Raw genomic sequence first — 22,207 nt, 5'->3', positions numbered from 1 at the left:
ATGATGAGGATAGCCCGAGTCGAGAACCACCGTTACAACGTGGGTGTCGAAGATTGGATCTTAGATCTTCGCCGAGGACCACTGGCAAGATTACACGTGGAATAAAAGGATTAAGCAGACCTGCAGGCGTTAGTTCAGTTATTCCTTCCTTCGGATATATCGGAAGATATTTGCAGAGGCTGAAGATTTTCCACAATGCGTGAATGCAAATCTGGAGATAAGCTCAGTGGAGCACGGCACAGACGTCTTTCGGATCCTTCCGGTGAATTCTTTCAGATCCTTCCGGTGAATATCTTCGGAAGTCCTATTCTTTGCGCCGATTTGACACGTTTGATGAAACATGCCAACTTGAAGATGTTGATTCGCGAACTTATTGGGTTGCCCTACAAAAAAGCCCGGGTGATTTATATCACTTTCACCGACTGCTTGGGCGCTAACGACCAGTCAGTGAACCTCGTACGTGTAGCTCATCCTGCTCGGTCCGATCTAAAATAATCGCCGTTGCTTTTAATAGAGGGTGCAGGCGTTTTCCATAAATAAGGATAGTCTATTTTCAGATAGAACGAAGGTTAGTGACAATATGCAGAGAGATATCGAAGGCTGGATATTGGGAGAAATCCGAGGGTCTTACCAGAATTTGCCTATAATGCAATACGAAAGCGCAGGATCAACACAACCAACATCATATCCTTGATGATAGCATTGCGATATCTCAAGCCCCGCAATTCTTCTAATCCTTCGCAAGAAAGTCACTTAGTCACTTCTAATTAGCCGTCATGTGATTGGCTTCCATTCGAAATGGCTGGTCGCGTTGGTAAACAAACACAACTTCAACCAGAGCGACTCTATTTCCAAAGTAATCACCAACCATAGCAAATTCTCCGTTCAAAGAGAACATCTTGAGAAAATGTCTGAAGAACTTTTCACATCACTTCCGTCCGGGTGCCGGATCTGCTATCAGGTATTTGGCAACCCATCGGATACGGCCATACTTCTCATCTCAGGGCACAGTTGTGCCATGACACAGAAGACGGATTGGATTATTGGGCTCCTTAGTCCTCCAGATCATCCACATTTCATTATTCGATTTGATCATCGAGATACAGGCCGGTCAACCTCTTTTACCAAGCCATCAGACGGAACACCGGTATATACGCTAGACGACATGGTCGAGGACATCGTAGGGCTCATTAAGCATCTCAAACTCACAAACGTGCACCTCGTTGGCACTAGTTTGGGTGGAACTCTTGCGTGGCAAACAGCTAGTCGCTTGCCGGATGTCGTTAGAAGTCTAGCTCTTGTGCTCACGAGCCCAGTTGGGCGCCAACAGATCCCTAGTGATAACCTGCCTCGGGTACACCTGGAGGGGCAGTGGCTGTTAGCCGAAGCGTATGAGATTCCAGATGACCGGGACGATGACGAAGGTTGGATCCAATCATATATGCGACTTGGCCTTGCTCTCGCAACTCAGCCGCCAACGGAGGAGGAAAAAGCTGAATCGAGAAGGGAGTCTGAGATTACATATTACCGCGAGAAAGAGAGCGGGACTATGTGGACCAAGTATAACCACTCTGATGCGTCGGGTGTGAGGTGGCCGCGCGAGTTACTCAAACAGATCCGATGTCCGACAGTTGTCATTCACGCCGCAAAGGACCAGATTTTCCCACTTAAGCACGCCGAGGCTCTAAGAGATGATGTTAAAGGGGCAACGCTTGTCATTATCGAAGACTGCGGGCATGAGATACCACATCGAGCTCGTCAACAGATGGTGGATGCGATTCTCGCCAATGTGAAGAAGGCAGAATAGTGAGACTTATTCCTGTGTAATAGACATTGCTGGGCCTGAGCACAGAACTACTTCAGATATACTATGTACAATTAGACGTGTAGATATAAACTCCAGAAACAAAACAGGGTAGGAACTTGCTTCAACAGCTTGGTGGAAGTCAAGTCTAAGTTCCAGGCTCCTGCGCTCGAACTGAGTGCTGCATGATGTTCATTCAGCATCATGACCTCATAGTACTTGACTCTCTCTGCAAATCAGAGTTAAAACAAAGTATGAGCTGCAGGAGGCCGCTTGATGCGTACATTTAGTACTATTGTACCAGGTGTAACACTGCCGATCCATTGAACGCGATAGATATATGACTCGCAATTCCGCGGTCACCCATACCGTCTCTGGCTGCATCTCCATTGATCTCATCTTTCTCACAGTCATTTAGCTCATTCATTGAAGAGATTCAGTCTTTATGGGTGGCTTGTTTTACAACGGGACCCAGCGCATCAAGACAATTACCGTAAGACTGAGGACTCCGAAAGATCAACTATACTCAGAGACTACACTTTGAAACGGTGGCATGTGAAATAACCCACCAACTCAGCAATGATTATTAACAACCAGTTGGCAAGATGGATCGCCGGATGCGGTGGCAGTCCTCCTAATGGTGGCTCGCAACCTTGGTGGAGGACGCGACATGCATGTATGGTGGTCGTGGTGAGCAGTTGTGTGTACCTACAATTTTGGAACGAAAATCACCAACCATCGTCTCCAGAGTTTGAGTAAAACTAAAAATCAGCTCGCAATTGAATCAGTATCCCAAGCAACAGGCTCCAGAGACTTGGCTTCTTTCATGCTGTCAAAGTATTTTGGTTCCCCTCTTCGCTGTTCGTTGGGTCGCTCCCCCAAGTCTCCAAAGTCAGCCACATTCCAGCCTTTGTAGGCCTCCCACATATTGACCACTGGCCTTCAATGCGACCGACAGAATTCCCTTGCATCAGCTCGCAATAGCGCCAGTCAAGGCGTTTTTGATTGAATCAATGATGGTAAAGTTACTGCCTCGCAGGCACGTGCATGCACACAGCCGCATCGGCTAAGTAAATAAAGGCCATGAGGCTGCCTAATTCTTCTTCCAATGCAATTCATCAACCCACGAATTTGGCCTTTCTCTCCTTCAATCACTCTACTTCTATATCATCTAAACTTTTAGAGTTGTTAAATCAAGGCAATATGAATTTCTTGTGCTGTCTATGCGATAATGACCGCGCGCCAGCTCTTTCGCCGCATCACACCTACGGCGTGATCACCGAGAAGCCATCGCCTTATCCTCCAATCCATCGCACCGTTGAGGAAACCGCCGAAAATATCATCGACATTCTCCTCGCTGCAGAGAAGTCCGGACCACTGCTGTCGGCGAAACTTGATGACGCCGTCTTCGCCACTGGATGGTCTGAATGGCTTGCCAAAAACATCCTGAAGAAATTGGAGGAGGTGCTGAGGGATGGCCGCGAGAAGATGGGCCCGGCTATGGCTGAAGCCTACGACCAAGCAAGCAAGGCTGCTGAAATAACGTTCAGCGACTTATTTGAATACGTTAAGGAACATCCCGTCGAGATTGCAGCCACAGTGTTGCTCTCCCTCCTTGCGTTTGGAGTCCTAGTGCGATTGATGCCGGTAGCCCTGGAGCTTTTAGGTTTCGGCGAACTTGGGCCGACTGCTGGTGAGTTCTATGGTCCATCGGATTGAGTAGATTCCTAACTTATTCATCTAACCAGGTTCTTTTGCCTCTTGGTGGCAAAAGACATACGGAGGATACGTTCCAGCAGAATCGCTTTTTTCCTTCTTCCAGAGATTAGGCATGACTTGGGCGAAGGTTCAGTAGCATTCAAATTCGATACGATGAACCCTTTCTTTTATTTCGCGAAATAGCATGGCGGTATATCATGTGCTTCTGCTTTTATAGCACAAACGCAAAATTATTAATATGTGTGCACACTTTTCATCTTCCGCTTAGGTGTCATATTGATTAGAGTCTCTGTACTCACGTCACTCATCTATACTACTGAACATCATATTTGAACATTCGACTTCCTCATCCTTAGCGACATAAGACCTAGCAAGTTCCTCTGTGATAATGATCCTTTTATTTGTCAGTATGGAGTGCCCTAATATCTGTACACAACCGACCTACCTCAACTAGCTTTAATGGCTGAGGATAACCTTAAAAATGTTTCCTCGATTTATATTCTCCTATGTATACTAGATGTCGCTGTGAAATGACTATAGCTAACAGTATTTATTTAATAAGATTTACTCCGCATACTGTTACTCGACTTATTGCAAAACAAAGATCCGAACCAAATTTTCATCAAGACTGGAACTATGGAGGATTTGGTACTTTAAATTTACATGAGGTTTCGCGTGGTATCAATCTTCATCTACAATATCAGGAAGCCCAGGTGCGGATTCATTGTAAGATGCCTGTGACATGGCCTGACTTTTGAGAAGTAGAATGGAGGTGTAGGTTATGATGGCCCAAACTCCGTGAGCCCCTCGCACGAACGCAGCTGCATATTCCCTCCTGGATTGTCATCCAGAGGCCCGTTGCTTCCGACACCTGAAAAGGAGCGGGGAGGAGCTCCAAATACTACTACAATAGACCAATTATCGCTCATTCTCAGGCAATCGCATCATCTAAGCGCTGACCCAATTACTGGCCTTGATGGATCTCGAGAGAGAGTGGGTGTACACTAATGCGGCCGCGGTTATGGCCCGTCGCGACCGATCGAAAAATAGCATCCTACACTGCCTGTTAGCCGAAGCCGCCTATTGAAGATACGACATGCCTGGTCTGGATAATCCATGGCATCCGCGTGGCTGATGCGCAGTAGCGTGTTGCATCTTGCGTGGGTCTTCTCTTCGCGGGGGCTCAGCTCGAACTGCACGGCCAACAGCATTTCTCACAGAGCACGAAGAACTGGCTTTCTGTAACGTTTGGCGGTCTTGTTGGCTGCGGCCGAAGATACAGCCTGGGGGGGCATGTGAAGGCCTGCGGTTGTTTTGTCTTTCCATCATAGCTCTAAGAAATACGTGGCTTTGAAGCACAATCATGAGAGCTGCTTGATGTTTCGAGTGGCACAGAGAACGACGGGGACGGCATCGCACGCGGACGAGTCAGGGTTGGAAATTACATATCCACTCCCCGTGGGGAGATCCAGAGATCATCACAATCTATTGAGCAGGGCAATGACGAAGATACCTAGTATCGCGTACATTGTATGATGCTCTCTACAGAACAAAAGGAATCGAATTCCTAGGCGGTAACTATGGCATAGCACCTAATAAGTGCGCGATGTTGATCATTTAGTTTAAAACTTCTTCCTACTTCACAGTTGACAGACAGCCAGCTATGCTGTATTCAGGCCACTAATCACCAATGGGTTGCCGCTTTGAATACGGGGCATCCGTTCCCCCGGGATTCAAGGGTGGCATGGATTGCATGTTCTACTTTCAGCTGTCGAAAAATGAGCTGCCTAATTCGATTAGTGATTTCGAAGATATGCATGTTGGTTGCAAAAACAGCCCATCTTCTATCAATTCTGCCCGCCGAGAGACAGGGCTCGTGATCATGTTGCAGAAAAGAAGAACCAACATGCATAACGACAGTTTCGTCAAGCGCCTCATCCACCTTCACAGCCTCACTCACTCAGGCATTAATAGTTGGTGATTTTCATCAAATCGAAGGAATGAAATAGATTTACCTTTCTATCAAAAGACAATCATCAAGAAAATAGCTTCTACAACATCAAACCAAAAATGTCTTCTAGAAATCTGAGGCAAAATCCTGTCTTCCAGGAGCTTGCGGTTATACAGCGATATACCGATGTATGTCCGAACCCTCAAGACTCCGATTTCGAAACCTGTCGAGCAAAGAGAGTTGATGGCGGGAGGTGCAGAAACCCTCCGTGCAGACGGGAGGAGCGATGGCACGTTCACAGTCTGCTGCCTGAATTCCGCGAGATGTCAGAATTTCCTGATACTGAGAGTTTCTACGATAAGATGGAAACATTCATCACCTACTCGCATTGTAAGAGGTGGCATCGCCAAAGAGCCCTTGATGCATTTGCCGAGTGGAAGAGAGAGCGGATAGCCAATAAATCCACCTCAAGACCACGTCCAACGCCGATTACACGGCAAAGAGTTACATCGACCTTGAGTACACCATCGGTACAATCCATCAGCACATCCACTATACAGCCAATAACTGCGGCCGCACTACAACTTGTACCCTCAGTGCCTACGCGATTCGTACCTTCATCGGCTAGTGCGACATCAGATGATGGCAGCTCTTTTGTCGACAGCATTGCAGAGTCTCGTTCTGTCAGCAGCAACACAACCTTCATGAGCTCTCTCCCCAATACTCCTCAGCGTAATGGGACACTCTCCCGGTTTAACATTGAGGATGTTGCTGAGGAAGAATCCGTTACCGAAGCTATTGTTGAGGGTGACATTATCGTTGAAGACAATGTTTATGAAGAGGTTGCTGCTGTTGTCCAAGAGGTTGTTGAGCAAGAGATTGTTGAAGAGGTTGTTGTTAAGGAAGAGACTCTTAGAGACAACATGATCGTTCCCGCTATCAGACAAGAGGATGAGGCCGAGACATCTACTGGCCTAAACACTACCATTTCAGAGAGAGAAGAGAGTCATGAAAGAGACGACAATGTCATTAAAGGGCTTGGGATTACTGGTATTCAACGCAGTGGATCGATACGAGACCACTCGCCGGTATTCCAAGTGATCTGTTGCCATCCCACGCTGGAGAAAATGAAAGAGGGCGTCGTATACATCCTCGAACATCAGGAAAACCCTTCACTATTTAAGATTGGGTGGTCGAGTAAGAGCGCTGAGGAGAGATTACACCAACCGAACAACTGTTATGGAATCAACACGAAGATTATTTATGAGACCGAAAGATTCATCGGTGCTCCCCAGGCTGAGCGGATTGCGCAAGTCATACTCCGGCATGTCAACATTCGTGTTTTAGAATGCTTCAATTGCCAAGGGGGACATAGAGAGTGGTTCATTGCACCAAGGGAAACAGTACGCGAGACGGTGATGCACGTCGAAGAGTTTCTCCAGATGCCCGCATACACGCTGCACGGTGGGGAGTACAAATTATCACCAGAAGCATATGATCGTGTTGTCAAACAGATGTGCGACTTCTCAGTGACACGGCTGGGTGAGCTTATGCGTGGGCCCAAAGAAAGCCACGAGGAGACTAAGACCACAGCCGACATGTCAATTGACACCATACTAACACCTTTAGCTCAAATTACCGACGAGCCAGAGGAAATATCTCGTCCCAATACTAGCAATGGGCTTTCAGAGATACAGGAAGTCAACAAAAGTTTTGTTTCCACTGTTGTTTCCATTGCCTCGCATGAAACCCAGTCTCAGAAATTGTCTGCAGGGGTAAAATTGGCAAGGAAAGTGAAGCGCCTCTTCTCAGTCGGTGATTCGGTCAAGACATATCTTCTGCGACCTCGGGGGTCAAAGCTACAGCCGGACGGCGATTCTAAACGCCCATTCGGTTCTCGCTTTGTGGACCTGAAAGACAAAGCGCGTGACGCAGGCACAAAAGTACGACATGATGCTCGAGAATTTCGAAGAGATTTTAAAGAGGAATTGCGCCGCAAGAGTGAGGAGCAGACAGTGTGACTTTCACTTTCAGGATCTAAATTGTATGGAAAGGCCGAAGTGAATCGTGCATCAAAATTTTGGGAGGATACTTAGGCATTGATACCCTTTTAAGTTTGCATATAGATAATGGTAGTTCGCAATTCTCTCATATTCGTGTAGCCATTTCGTTACATATGATTACCCAGGGTGTTTTGTCCCTTGAAGGTGGCATGCCACGAGACCAGAATTTGTCGTTGGCCAGCCTCGCCACCTTCAACGGTGCGTTTACCAATTTCGTCTGGCCTCTTTAGCAGTCTCTATTTACATAATCTTTGTGATCAATTAGATCGTTTGTGAGTCCGCTCTTATTCTGAGCAAGTAGTCCATCATTGAATCCCGGTGTTGTCCGCCAAAAGGCGGGATATCGTCGGGGGTTTGCATGTTTTTGTATGCTCCCGCCTCCAGCAACATTTTTACTATGCTTCTATGCCCCCCCCGGTTAAGATTCTTGAAGAATACTTCTGGAAATTGCCAGTAAGGCTCAGAGCGTGTGTCCACCTTTGCATCAAGGAGTAGCTTCATGGCTGTACCATAGAAATAATGGCCATTAAATGCAAGCATTAAAGCTAAGGCGCCAGCGTCTGCCTGACTCTTTGCGTCTGCTCCGGCCTCAAGTAGCAGTTTCACTATTTCCTCATGGCCCATGAAAGACGCATACAGTAATGCTGATGCCCCAGCATCTGTCTGGGCATTTATATCTGCTCGGGCATCAAGTAGAAATTTCGCTATTGCCGTATGGCCAATGATAGAGGCGTGTATCAAGGGCGAGAAGCCAGCGTTTGTCTGAGCATTCGAATCTTCTCCCGTGCTAAGTAAGGAATCGACTGCTGCCTTTTGACTATATATAGCCACAAATAAGGCTGGATCGCGATAGCGGTCCTTAGCATTCGGGTTTGCCCCCGCCTCGAGCAACATCTTCACTATTGCCTTATGATATGCGCGAATAGCGGATATTAGAATCGTTTCGTCCAAGTTGTTCCGGGCTTCGAGGTTGGCTCTACCTGTCTTGATCAATTGCATCACAACTTCTTCATGTCCATTGTCTAGGGCAGAGAACAGTAGTGTGTTAATATCATTCTCAACATCAACCGGCCTTTGCTTCTTGACAAATAGATCAACTATTTCGTGATCTGAACTGCAAAAGGCGTAGAATAATGGTGTTTTGTCAAGTGTGTCCTTCAAGTGCACGTTTGCACCCGCTTTCAATAGCAACTTGACAAGAGCGACATCCCCATTCCAAATGGCATATGTCAATGGGGTTCGCCCATACTCGTCTTGTAAGTCGATCTTAGCTCCCTTCCTGAGTGGTAATTTGAAGACCCCTAGCTTTTTACGAGGGCCACTAATGAGCAGTTCAGCAACCATCCAAAAGCCATTCCTTACGGCCCAGCAGAGCGCCGACCGTTCGTATGTCTTATCTTGGGCGTCCAAGTCGACGTCCATATCTAGCAGACTCTGAACTGCAAAATGAAGTCCAAAATAGGATGCTATCATAAGGGTAGTGAATCCTCGAGGGCAGTTTGTCTGCATGGTGGACCAATGAACAGCAAACCACGTCTTGCAGCAAAACGAATCCTCGTCGCAGATTGTCAGGATTGACTTTGTCAACATTGACTGTGCTTCACTATCCATCTCACGGAAGTGTGAAACCCAATATTTTGCGGAGTAGTCAAGAAAAGTATCTCTCCACGCATGCGACGTTGATTCGTACAAGAGCTGTGATCCCGCGAGTAAATGCCAAATGCAAATTTTGGCGAGAATAATGTGAGATTCTTGTGGCTGTATTGAATACTTCCATTCATAGTCATCAGATTCACTCTGCAAGGTTTTTGTCATATTCCTTTTGACTAAGAATTCCTTCACAGTCTGGTGAAGTAGATAAACCTTTGAGTCAACGATGACGATACAGAGACCACAGATATTCCGTAGGTTTTCGCGGAAACGATCATCAGGCACAAGATCCATATCAGGGTGCGGCTGGCGGGTTTCACTAGACGCCAGCGCAAAATTCATTTCCTTGACAGTTAAGGGTCGTGCAGCTGCTACAATAATATGCAATATTATCCTAGCTTGCCTAGTATTGGAGCTTCTAGAAAGTATTCTTTCATAGGCCTCGTCGATTGTTTTAGGTACGTTCGAAGTAGCCTCAAGTATCATCTTCTCGGTGACATTAATGCTACTCTCGATCAAATCCAGAGTAAGGTATACCCACAAATAGGTCCTATTAGGGATATGCATAAGCCTTTGCAACAGAAGACTGCATTCGTTTTGTGTCAGCTGCAGTCTCCGCCCTATATCTTGAACTCTGGCGCCGATATAGACGTTAATCTCTTGAGAGATCTTCTTCATCTCATCTTCGCTTTCTCCGCTCAAGTGGATTACCGGTAACCCCGGAATATCTAGAGGCTGAAGACCGCGATGGATTTCAACGTAAGGCCGACTGGTGATGAGGAACTTGATATTAAAGCTCCTTTCAGTGCCGTACAGCGCGCATAGCGCTTTGAGAAGCTGAGACCTTCCCTGGTCACTGTGATCTTCACACTCGTCGATTGCGTCGAGAAGACAGACAATTTCGCCTGCATTCTCGTCCTCCACTACCTGAAGAAAGGTCTGCCAAAGTTCGCTGAATGAAGCGTTGAATGTTTCTCCACCAGTATTGAACCTTTTCAAAATTGCCTCAGATAGCAAGGACGGTTTTTGCATAAATATCTGACGAAGTATGCAGCAGAGAGCGCTGGCCACATTCTTCTGGTCTGGAAAGTCATCCTTAAAGAAGAAATAGCACACGGTTCTGGACGTCGTAGTCTGAACAACAGAGTCGATCAAGTGTCTTACCAACACCGACTTTCCGCATCCAGGATCAGCTGACACCCAAAGCATACTTGACGAGCTGCTCTTGTTCCAAGTCCGAAAGTGTTCGTGCGACACAAACCAGTCACACGTGCCCTGCACTCGCCGGGGATTTCGGTCTTTTCGGTCTTTGTATGGCGATTTATAGAGGCATTTTAGAACGTTGTCCACTTGCCCTGGCGGGGTTTCTGCGTTGGTGCTGGCGTAGTGATTGTAGTTCACATTGCCCTGAATGATATAATTCTCATTCCCAAAAGTATTTGAACTGATCGTACGAGTTTCTTCCATTATATAGATATCACGGCTAGGAGCAATGAAAATGGCCTGCGGGCTGCAAAAGCAGGGCGGGGTATGACAGAAAATCGCGGTATTACCGTCAAGTCTTATAACTGACGATAAGCATGCAACGGAGAACCCAAAAAAGATTATGGTGTAAAGAAAATTGCGATAAGCGCCTTTTGGTCTTTTTTCATAGCGCTCTCAAAGAAACAATCTCTAAAGGCTGGTCCTATGGTTTATATTGTTGGTATGATGTGAGATTGGAGCCTAATCGTGCTCGCGTCTTGGAGTAGATGATCTGGCACGAAGCAAAAATGACTAAGCTCTCATAGTAAGTAACTAGAACCAGTTGTCATAGAGCTCCAGTCGCGATGCATCTATTACTGGTTCTTAAACTCTTAAATTGCAAGGCTGTGATGGCACATGGAAACCAACCTTCCGCCACGAGTATAGCAGAGAGCATGTATGTAGAGGTTTGCACGATTTGCAATGTAATATTAATGAACATTATTCTCAAACAATTGTAAAGCACCCAATACACGCAACTAAAAAAGCCTAGATAACGAAAGGCAAAACGTCGCTCCTCTATTGGTCGGCTTCTCAATTTCCCATTCTCCTCTTCCTTCAGCTTGCCTACCTTTGGTTTCCCATAACAGATTGCGCTCTGGTCAATTTGGATTGCTCTCTCGTTTTCCGTAAAATAACCCTTTTCGGCGTCTCTAGCTTCCTCTCTCATCGGTTTTACTGACCTGCTCTCGTTGTTCAAGGAACCGCTCCTCCCCTTGCTCTCTGTGTCTCTGCTAAGTCCCGTATCGTTGAGCTTCTGCCTCAGCGGTTACTTACTTACCGGCTTGTACCCTCTTGCCAGCATCGCATTCATGGTAACCTTCATCTTGTTTATCTCTGCTTTGAGACTTGCTAGCTGGTTTTCCTGCATGACGATCACGTCTTTAAATTTTTTGGAAGCCGCTTCGTGTTTAATTCGGCGAGCCGAAGGGCACGATGGGCTCTCCGTTCGCTTCTCATATTCTATAACCCTATGGCGAGCCACCTCATTCTGGATGTTAATGCGCAAGTGTTCCTTGATTTCTTTTTTCCTCTCGCGGAACCTGTGTAGCGCAAAGTCTAGATCCATATATACCTCACGATCGTAAGCCGAGCGCTGTGCAGGATCAGTCAGGGTAGAGTGGGCAGCCTGGATCTTCAGCCACACAAAAAGTCAGCATAACTCTTTTCAAATTGCAGCTGATAAGGACTTACAGATTGGAAAAAGGCAGTGGCGTTGGGATTGTTTGGATCTTTGTCCGGATGATGCGCTAAGGCGAGGCGTTTATAGCTCGTCCGGATCTCATCGGTCTCTGCCCATACTGGTACTTTGAGTATGTCGTAATAATCGGGTCTGGCTTCGTGGGCATTCATTGTGATTTAATGAAGTGGTTGAATAGATTATGGAGTATGGATAAATAAGAGATGCTGGTATTGATCGTCGCTCGAGAGGTACAGTAGATTTACGGCCAAAAGTCGTAGCGTTGGTGTTGTTGTACTGCGCTCTGATGGTTTGGATGGTATTTATATGCAAAACATCTTCATTATGAAGAGGCTGTTTGGTAGTTTAGAATCATGTTCACATAAAACAATGATGCTAAAGAAATCATTCGTTCAAAACCCGGCACCGCAACGGCACTTGATAGTATGATGCACCCCAGCTAACAGGTGTCATATTGATTGGAAACGAGAATTCTCTAAGAGCGTCATTGTTCAATAGACTGAGAAAATTGGTCCACCAGAAGACCACATCAGCCTTTGGATCAAATTTTCGTTCAATCTTGAATTTTACTAGCGGATCTATAGTTGATCCAAATATTAGTACCAGACTGAAGTCCCTACTTCGGAGGTTTAACGCAGTTTAACAGCTCGCTGTACTTCAAAAATGTTCAACTGTAGTCTACCCGAGAAGCAATGTTCATTGAGAGTGTCATGAATCTAAGTAATACTTCTAACCCTAGTGACAATGATGTAAATTTAAAATATCAAGTTCACTGAACTCCAAGAAGCAGTGGCTAATCTTGGAAATGTATAATGCCTTCCTTTCAACATCAGGTACAAAACTGCTCGGCTACGGGATGACTTTTAGAGTATTCAATTCTATGATTAGGACGCCTTTGTTCATTTCTTGCGATTTTCTCTACTATCCAATACTCTTTTTTTTCACCTATGGTTGCTTAATTGTTTGTATTCTTTGTTTCTCACCGATTTTCTGAACCAATCATTGTTCAAATATATCCATACTAAACCCATGAACTACCTAAAACAATCTTCTTCAATAGTATTCATCGCATTTACCTCGGATGTATGTATGTCGAAGTAAGGATATACAGTCGCGTTTTATGATCTTATTGATTTGAAGGCTGGGTGATTGGACAATAGGGACCGCTTCAGCTCCTCGATCTTGACAAGCACATAATTCAACGTGCCTATGGTACGTTTACAACCCTTTTCAGTATTATGATGTTCTCACTTCGTCGTAAAAATAATCGATCTAAAAATGTATATGCAATCATTAAGATTGCCTTTAATCAGGCAATCCTATTTGAAGTAGTACGGAAGAGGGATTACAGGGCGGCATGTAATTAATAAGCAAGAACAGAAACAGCTGGTATTCGGCCGGGTCTAGCGTTTCTTTGATCTTGATTCGATGATTATCGCGTTGGCTGATTACCAATAGCGCTTCTAAAACAGCTAGGCTTGCTCATGCATCACCAGAGATGACGGTGGAGAGGCATCCTCTTGATGATGTGGGTTTCTTACAAATAGGTGATTTGTAACACTATAATAGCGCCAAGATGGGCACTTTCCTAAAACGATTGGAACAGGAGACGACAGCCGGATATTAGGTTTCTGAAAACTGAAAATGATCTGTGTTATGGCAAAATGGGTTTGGTAGAGTCTTTGGATGAGCTGGTTTGGACTTGTGACAACTCAATACGATTAGCAATATACTTGAGGCTCCATAGATAGCGAAACAAGACCAAGGTAGTATATATACATCATGATACTGACGTCAAAGGAGTGAGTTCCAATTGAAGTATACAACACTTCCGTATTTAGTCAACATGGCTGTCTTTAAAACTCACCTGACAACTTCCTTCTTCTTGTCTCTCACTTACTTCTGGCTTGGCTTCGTTGAAGCCCAGATCTTGAAGCAATCATGCATTAATGAGGTGTGCAGTGCCAAACGTGTCACCATCTCGAACCCTCCCATCAATCTCTGGGATGCCAATGTTATCACTGCGTTCAACGAGTTTATGGTCAGCCTACAAGATCAGAACGAAACCAAAGTCGTCGTTTTCGATAGCGCCAACTCCGACTTCTGGGCCTCTACGCTTGACTTCAATTTATTCACGCAGCTCGGGATTCCCGGGCGCAATGGCACCACTCTCATAGACACATACTTTGCAAATTTGGATTTCCTCTTGAGTACTCCAGTCATCTTTATCGGAGAGATTAATGGTCGAGCCTGGGGTGCTGGAGATGAGCACCTGCTGAGAATGGATATGAGATTTGCCGGACCAGAGGCGCAATTTGGTGCGCCTGAGGCAGCTGTCGGAGTAATTCATGTCGGTGGACTCCAACAATTGGTTAAACTCATTGGTTCTGGACGCGCTGCAGAATACTTGCTTGCCGCCGCACAGGTCAGCGCTTCTGAAGCATCTCGCGTTGGTTGGGTCAACTCTGTTCATCCTACAGCAAACGCTCTTCGAAAACATGTCAACGACATTGCGGCAAGGATTGCACTCTTCCCTATTGAGACTCTTCGGGCGACCAAAGCCAGTATTGCGGAACAGGCCCCTCCTAGGGCCGCATTTGAAAACGATCTTGCCCGATTTAATCAGCTGGCAGCACTACCGCAGATTGCAGCAAACTTGGGCACCGTTCTGCAGGTATCCAAGAACGAATCCAAGGCTTTCGAGGAAAATCTCAACAATAATATCGTGAAAAAGCTTTACCAAGTACCTAACTAAGGTAAAAAGGCGTAATATGAGGTAGCAAACTTAATTATTTAATAAATAATTAGACGTTCTAAATATGAGTGGCTGCTCTCAGGTGTTGATTTACCGAAAATTGCCTTGTAAAAAAAGTCGTCTCTTTCTCCACGTGATATACCATGTATCCAACACTCTCCTACGATCGTCATGCTATGTGTGTTGAGTGTTGGGGTCTCTGTCTGCCCGCTCACAATCGCATGAGTTTCAGCCTTGGTATCCGTCCAAGGTCTCATGACGAAGGGAGCACCACAGCCATTGACTTTGAACGTCAAATCCCCCGTAGTAGCCGCTTCAGGAGCCAAGCCGATATGCCCGGTATCCGTGATAAAGAATCTCCGTCCGTCACAAGCATCCAATATTTTTTGCGCTTGTATACAATAGCTTGGAGGTAATTTTTTAGGGTAATCTTCAAAGCGCTCATGGTTTCCTTCTGTTTGAATAGCATCATTGCTTTCGTCTAAGGTAGTCAGAGTTTCAACAGCTTCGTGGACGACGTCTGCATACACAATGTAACCTGCTGCCAAGGTCTCCGCAAACGGGGAGAGCTCACAGCGTTGCCGCCAAAACCCCGGTTGGCGGTCAGTGAGATCTGGAGGCATAGTTGGCATTTGATGCCACCATTTCGGGCCGGAGCCAAGCCTCGTCCATTGTTTCAGGGGGAAGATGTCCCGACGGATATCACAAACATCCCCAATGAAGGTGATAGTACCGACTTTCGAGGCGCTGACTCGTAGCTGCTCCTTTGGCTCTTTGGCGACTAGGTGAAAACGAGAAACGCTCCATATGGACGAATTTTGAACAGTCGACGCATCGTGAGGCTGGAATGGTGATAATGGCTGCTGGAACTGGTACGGTGAATTTGTGATAGCTTCCCAATCTATAACCCAAGATGGGAGCTTCTCCACATGACGTAGAGCTAGGCCGATTTGTAGCGCTTGAAGTCCAAAGTGCTCAAGTAGGATGGTTGTGAGACTTGTATACACCTGTTGAACAGACATCGTATAGTCTGCTTGGATGAATAATGCTTGACGCAGTCTGTCAGCGTCTAACCCATCCACGGTCTTGTTTTCAGCTTGATTTTGATTCTCTTCAAACTCTCTGATCATCTTCTCATGCTCCCATTTTAGCAAAGGGAGCATAGCGTACACCTTATCCCTCGCATCTGTTGCCTGACAGTCTTTTGTGTTCTTGAGAAGTTCATACAGACGATGATTGTAGTGAATGAAGTCAGTTCTGCTACGAGATCTTTGGACAGTGTATTCAATAGGATACGGAAGAGCTCCCTTTATCCAGCGATTGTTCCGATTCCAGTGGCAGAAAGCACGAATGCTATCCCAGCCGACTTCGTACCGGCCGCAGACAAAAATGGCATCTTTAGCGAAAGCGATCTCCTGTAACACCCATACGCGATAGAACCAAGGCCGCTTGAAGAGTGCGCGAATAGATTCGATGTTTAAGGGACTCTGTGGCATCGTGTTCCAAGACGGATAAACGTCGTAGTCAGAGGGCTGATCGATTTCGAATATCGAGTGCATCGCTTCGTCACTGCCATGGGCGCTTTGTCCAAGATATACCACGACACGGCGGGCTCCTTGATATATCTGGGCCATGAGGCTAATTTGATGGTTGCGCTCAGGCATTGAGTGTTGGTTGATACATATTGAATCGATCCACAAGACTCGAGGCTCGTGAGGTTTCCGTAGGGCCATCAAAGCGTTGTGACAATTTGTTGTAACGAACATCGTAGTACAAGTTTTGTTGGCACTGTGTGAAAGTACTTTGATCTCATTTGTCTGATCTGCATCGCCCCAGGTATAAGAGACGGCTTCGTATGATACACTGCCGAAGGAGCAAGCTAGTATTCGGATGACAATAGGGGCGTTATTCTGACCGGCTTGCAGTTCTAGCAAGCGGAACGCATTCTCAGCCTCCAAAGCAGGACCAGGGTAGGTATCTGAGATTGTCTGGTTCATTTTGAACTTGAGGTCCCAGGACACCTAGACACTATGTTGAAAAAGAAGAACAGCGGTTGCAACTGTCAAAATTTCAACAAAGGTGGAAATGCGACTATATAAATGTTTACAGTCGGGCATGAATATGAACTGTTGATACCCAATAGAGGGGGGCTGGATGAGTCACGTCCACTCACTTCTTCTATACGAATACATCTCGGGCAACCAGTACCATACTTTTCAACCTAGATACTTCGATATCACATTATACTGCTCATAATCCTAAGTTGGAAGCTATACCGGAGATCCCATTATTCAGCCAGATACTCTATCAGTTTCCGATGTCTGAGATGATGAATTTAATGTTTAGTGATCTATTTTTGCAGAAAAATCATTTCTAGCATTCAATTTAGATTTCCATTCGCCCAGCTCGCTTGATCACACTGTGGAGTTTCTTGAAGTTGCAATAGCTTCTAACATCCTACATGCAGATGCAGAGTGTTCAGAGGATAATATTGAGAATCCATTTTCAGTCAAAAGTCCTACACATGACACTATGTGGCCATCATATACAACGCTAGGCTCCTCAATCAACAAATTAGGGCGTTACTCAGCGGCTATAAATACGACAGAGACAGAAGTTCTTCAACATTATTAACTGGTCGTTTCAAAAGTCTTTAGTGTCAAAAATCCCAAGTGGAACATCGATACTTACATATTCCATGTTGCACAAACCTGTCCATAGTCCCCTGTTCGGAGCAGCCTACTGGCCTGGAGCGGCTATCTATATCGCGACGTGGTGGGACACACGCAATTAATGCAGCCTGTCAGTATCATAAGACACAGGTCAAGGCAAAAGGTATCATTGAGAGCATGCATCTGTCAAACCATATGGATATTAGTGCTGCGAACTTACCACATGCTGTGCTGACACCAACAACTACTCTTCTCGCTGCAACGTTCTTTCTCTGCCAATGTGATGTTTTTACATACAGCTGGGAAACTTGTATAAACCGCTTGAGATGTTTGAAGATAACACTTATCCAACAATGGGATAGGTTTAGTCGAAATCTATATAGCGTTGATTACCGACTTCTACCATGGTTGTCATATGTGAACACTAGAGCATCCGTTACTCTTCCATTTCCGGCATATCTTCCTTGGGGAAGCCAATGTCAAGTAGAACACTCTCTTGAACATGACCCCCCTCAATGAGATACTTTGCTGTTTCTTGCCTCTCGGTCCTCTCGGTACGCCAATAATGGCTAATCCAAGGCGATCTTTGCGGCAGACTGAAGGATAAGATGCCTGGATCCGCTCCTGCCTCCTCAATCAAGTATTTGACCATCTGGATTCCCCCACTCCCGAATATCCCAGCAGCCAAAACACTTCCGTACTTTCCGGGGAGATGCGCATTCACATCGGCTCCATTCTCCACCAAAAACTTTGCATATTCCAGAGAACCCTCGTATGCGGCTGCTCCTAGAGGACTGCCGCACTTGCGTTTTTCATCCGCCAAGTTCACATTTGCCCCGTATTTTATCAAGAGCTTTGCTGAATCAATTCTGTTGCTATAGGTAGCTGATTCCAAAGCGCAACTGCCATCTGGACACGTGATGTTGGGGTCCGCCCCTGCCTTAAGAAGAGGTTCAACCAAATCCTCTACATAACGAACAGCCAGGCAGAGTGGACTTGTACCTTTCCTGATAAAATTTGGATTGGCGCCCTTTTCCAAGAGGAGCATCGCCGCTCCTATTCTTGACGAAACAATGGCTTCCATGAGCGCGCTTCCATAATTACTATCCAACTCTCTGTGTATATCGCTTCCGCGGCTAATAAGCTCGGAACATAGCTCGTCATGGCCGTAGCTCGCAGCAATGGCGAGTAAATCCAGTCTCATACCATTGACTTGTGAGACATCAATATCTTTATCCCACCAGCCTGTGAACAGCTTATGAAAATCGAAAACACAAATAAAAAAAATGGATTTCTCTGATGGGTGTAAATCGTCAACATCAAAGTCAAAATCACCTTTATCAATGATATCCATGTGTCTGTACCATGCTTGATATTGGCTGGAGGACTGCTGAGGACCTTTGCTTCCCAAAAAGCGTTTAAGAATCTCTGATATTCTTGCCACCTCTTGGCACTGGTCTGCAGTGATTTTCACATGCTCTAACCAATAGTTTCCCGTATATTTTTGAAGAGGATGCCGTGGATCCAGATAATCGTCCAGATCTGGCGCCGTCTTGAGGAACTTTTTTATCTCACGGTTCGATTCAGGGAGTGTCCAGTTCGAGTAGCAATCTATCAAACATGAAACCAGTAGAATCGCCACATCTTCAGGAGCTGTATCTATCCAGCTCTTATGTTCACTCTCAAAATACTCTGCAACTGATGCATGCGGAAATTTCCACACCTTGAGTTGAGAGTCTAGGACAACCAAATGTGAGCATATACTCTCCAAGGTAGACTCGTCGATGGGATCTGATACCGTAACAGACTCAAGGTTGCTCTCCAACCGGATGGCCATTAGAAGCTCTTCGCTTGTCAATGGCCTTCTAGAACATAACACCCATTTAACAGCCCGTTGTAAGATAACCTTTTCTTCATTTCTTGAATAAATTTCTTCGTATGTTTCTGTGAGACTTTTAGGAAGCTTTCCAAGCCGCTCACGAATGCTTTGGTTGGTTCTCATCTTTTTGAGCTCTTGCCATTGAAGATATGCCCACCGGAACCTGTCCATAAATTAGTACGATAAAAGACGTTTTGAACTTAATTGAAGCAACGGCATGGTACACATGCAACTTACATTCCATCACTTTTCTCTCCGATCGTCTTCTTAACCTGCTCCTTAACTTCTGCCGAAACAGACCTCCATATACCGCTAACCTTTGCTACCTCCTCTTCAACATATTTCTCAATGTCTTCTTTGTTGTCAGTACTTATCTCAACCAGCTTCTTCAGACCAAGGTATTCTTCAATGTCAGCCTCTTTACGACTGGCAATAAACACTTTGACGGTGCCTTCCCCCTTGTCGACGAGATTATGTAAAACACGAGCAAGTGTCTCTCTGGTATCCATCTCACATTCATCCAGAGCGTCCAAGACCAGAATAGTCCGTGAATAGAAGTTTATGAGTTTAATCAAGGCTGTCTCACATTCGATAGTACTAAGCCCTCTTTTTTCTTTCCTCGCTTTGAGGTATATGGTATAGATATTTTTCTCAATCATAGTTGGGTGGTTTGGTACTCTGGCCAGCTGAGAAACATAGCTCCTCAGGATATACTTTGTCTGTCGACGTTCCGGATCTGAACGACTGCAATAGAAGTAGGCAAAGCCTTCATCATATTCAGCCTCCTGTTGACGGGTAACAGGAAGGTAATCGATTACCTTGGAAGTTAGGAATGACTTTCCCGCACCAACTGAAGTAAAAAAGGCAAGAAAGGTCAGCTCTTCACTCTCAATCTCCACCGTCCATAGGTAGATCAAGGTCAATGAAGCAGAGTTACATACCGTTTCCTTGAAGCCATAACATCGAAGAATAACTTGATCTTTCCCATTCAATAAACCTGGAATGATTTAATAGCCATTCGCATGTCCGAGGGGTCCTTGCTTCACGCTTTTCTTGTTGATGTTCGCCGATCGGTATAGTGCTGATATATTCTAGCGCCTGTTCCACTGTACCATCCTCAACCTTCTGTAGTAGCTTCTTGACGGTATTTTCCACGTTTTTTAATGGTTCATCGAGACTTTTGAGTAGCGTCTGATGTTCTTGCGATGCAACTGCACCACAACCTTGAGCAGCCATTGACACTTTACGTTCTTGTTCGGTCAGTGCCGATATCAACTTTGCGCCTTCTCCACCAGAGACGAGGGCACGCAGAAATTGCTTCCCTTGGCCTTCATTTAAGCGCACAAAGGCGTGGGTGAGGAGCTCCATCAATCCCTTGTATAGATCAACGAGCGCATCTTTTAGATTTTCTGTTGCGCCGTTACAAGAGCCGCCACTAAGGTATACGTCTTCATATACCCTACCATGTCGCATAAGCCGTAGGACTTTTTCAGCGCATCCGAAAATGGCGGCAAGGTCCTCGCATTGGGAAACATTTGCCTAATTGAGGATTTAATGACTGGAAATAAAAGATTATTAAAGTGTATAACTTTACCTTTAAGAGTACTTTGAGAGCTGACCATGCGACCGAGGCTCCTGCAGGGGCGAAGCTGATGGAGATGTCTCCAATTGCTGTTATCCACGACACAACACTGTTGGCGTAATCTCTCCACATAATCTCGAAATCACCAATCCTGATCTTGAGAGTCCCATCCTTGTACTCTTCTTCTCTATTTTGGACGAGAGTGATGAGGTCTTGGGTCCTCTCCTCACCACTAACATTTTTGGAGGCATCACCGATCCATTTTTTAGCCTTATCGTCCAGTTCTTGGTAGGCTTGAGACCATAAGTCAGAGACATTATTTGGTTTGACACTCTCCGACATTACGGCGGGTTGAGACTCCTCAGACTTGTCGTTTATTGTAGTTTCCGTTTCTCGAGAAGTAGTAGGTGGAATTCTTAATGAGATTGCGCTTCTGGCCGGTGAAGCCTCAGCATCGGACACCGGGCCGGAGGAGCTCTTCGTTCCATCACGTTTCTTATTCTTCCGTTTGAAGTAAGAAGAAAGACGTCCAACCATACTTAAGCCGACGAATTCTCCGGGCGAAAACCTCTCATCAAATGGATCTGGGACGCAACGATTGATCGAAAATATAGAAAACCACAGTGCAACTGCTAGGTAACGAGTGGTTAGAGCATTCAATGGAAGACAGATGAAAGTTGAGGCACAAGTTAGGCACAAGTGCGGAGTTGGCCGGCAAGGATGTGGCCCCTCAGCCGTGCTGCACCTAAGCGCGTACGCAACAAGGCTAGGATCGGGACCGGCCTATCAAAATTCAGGAATGAGTCCGGTTTCAATCTATGAACAATCTTTCTGAATGATTGAAGGAGCAGGGTCACATGCATATACTACACAAGCTGGAGAACTAGGCATCTTTGAGACCCCTACAACGCTCTCTACTCCAAGCATCGGCATTGACAACTGATCATGCGACAAGAGTAGCAGATCTGCCCATTACGTTGGTAAATAAGTGATAACACTTCAAGGCCGCCCGGATGGCAGTGATGGTCGAAGTGAGGAATACTAACATAACCGGCGCCGTACCAAGCAGCAGGAATATCATCTAATACAGTGCATGCTCCTTCAAAAAAAAAATTAAAAAAAAATTGGCACTGCATCAACGCACCATCTAGATGCAGAGCTTGACAACCAAGTCGGCAGAGTTGGTGCAAACTTGAGAAAGGATGGATGGAAGACGGCACCGGCCTCTTGGGGGTGGTAAAACTAACGAGCTAGTGCTCAGGAGTGTCGATAAGAAATTTGATAAAGAAACGTCCGGGAACTAATACCTATAGAGTAGTAATAGCTCAAACTTCTAATACCCTCTATGTTTTCGGGTCAAATATCTAGCAGCAGAAGTTCCTTCACTGAGTAAATTTGCCACAGTTA

General features: G+C 45.6%; 7 protein-coding genes across 7 annotated transcripts; 4 read left to right on the top strand and 3 right to left on the bottom strand.

Annotated features, from left to right (window-relative positions):
• Positions 1-1,018: 1,018 nt before the first annotated feature.
• T069G_11222 (alpha/beta hydrolase fold domain-containing protein) lies at positions 1,019-1,807 on the top strand (the record flags this gene model as incomplete). Its single annotated transcript, XM_056178427.1, has 1 exon — positions 1,019-1,807. The coding sequence occupies one exon, from the start codon at positions 1,019-1,021 to the stop codon at positions 1,805-1,807; it is 789 nt and encodes a 262-aa protein (XP_056023301.1).
• A 1,200-nt stretch (positions 1,808-3,007) lies between these two features.
• On the top strand, positions 3,008-3,659 carry T069G_11221 (interferon-induced 6-16 family domain-containing protein; the record flags this gene model as incomplete). Its single annotated transcript, XM_056178426.1, has 2 exons — positions 3,008-3,497; positions 3,553-3,659. 2 exons carry the CDS (start codon positions 3,008-3,010, stop codon positions 3,657-3,659), a joined length of 597 nt encoding a protein of 198 aa, XP_056023300.1.
• A 2,519-nt stretch (positions 3,660-6,178) lies between these two features.
• T069G_11220 (uncharacterized protein) lies at positions 6,179-7,495 on the top strand (the record flags this gene model as incomplete). The annotated part of the gene is made up of 1 exon (XM_056178425.1): positions 6,179-7,495. The coding sequence occupies one exon, from the start codon at positions 6,179-6,181 to the stop codon at positions 7,493-7,495; it is 1,317 nt and encodes a 438-aa protein (XP_056023299.1).
• Positions 7,496-7,798: 303 nt separating this feature from the next.
• On the bottom strand, positions 7,799-12,064 carry T069G_11219 (ankyrin repeats (3 copies) domain-containing protein; the record flags this gene model as incomplete). The annotated part of the gene is made up of 6 exons (XM_056178424.1): positions 7,799-8,559; positions 8,653-8,790; positions 8,851-10,380; positions 10,462-10,594; positions 11,493-11,846; positions 11,906-12,064. The coding sequence occupies 6 exons, from the start codon at positions 12,062-12,064 to the stop codon at positions 7,799-7,801; spliced, it is 3,075 nt and encodes a 1,024-aa protein (XP_056023298.1).
• Positions 12,065-13,758: 1,694 nt separating this feature from the next.
• On the top strand, positions 13,759-14,667 carry T069G_11218 (enoyl-CoA hydratase/isomerase domain-containing protein; the record flags this gene model as incomplete). The annotated part of the gene is made up of 1 exon (XM_056178423.1): positions 13,759-14,667. The coding sequence occupies one exon, from the start codon at positions 13,759-13,761 to the stop codon at positions 14,665-14,667; it is 909 nt and encodes a 302-aa protein (XP_056023297.1).
• Positions 14,668-14,705: 38 nt separating this feature from the next.
• Positions 14,706-16,664, bottom strand: T069G_11217 (heterokaryon incompatibility protein (HET) domain-containing protein; the record flags this gene model as incomplete). Its single annotated transcript, XM_056178422.1, has 3 exons — positions 14,706-15,674; positions 15,750-16,292; positions 16,371-16,664. The coding sequence occupies 3 exons, from the start codon at positions 16,662-16,664 to the stop codon at positions 14,706-14,708; spliced, it is 1,806 nt and encodes a 601-aa protein (XP_056023296.1).
• Positions 16,665-17,775: 1,111 nt separating this feature from the next.
• Positions 17,776-21,337, bottom strand: T069G_11216 (ankyrin repeats (3 copies) domain-containing protein; the record flags this gene model as incomplete). Its single annotated transcript, XM_056178421.1, has 7 exons — positions 17,776-18,248; positions 18,342-19,381; positions 19,456-19,676; positions 19,914-20,068; positions 20,160-20,417; positions 20,466-20,757; positions 20,813-21,337. The coding sequence occupies 7 exons, from the start codon at positions 21,335-21,337 to the stop codon at positions 17,776-17,778; spliced, it is 2,964 nt and encodes a 987-aa protein (XP_056023295.1).
• Positions 21,338-22,207: the final 870 nt, after the last annotated feature.

The sequence above is a fragment of the Trichoderma breve genome (assembly GCF_028502605.1).
Source record: "Trichoderma breve strain T069 chromosome 7 map unlocalized scaffold00008, whole genome shotgun sequence".
NCBI lineage: Eukaryota > Fungi > Ascomycota > Sordariomycetes > Hypocreales > Hypocreaceae > Trichoderma > Trichoderma breve.
Note: the sequence above shows the minus strand (reverse complement) of the source record. Positions and strands in the feature narration are given on the sequence as shown.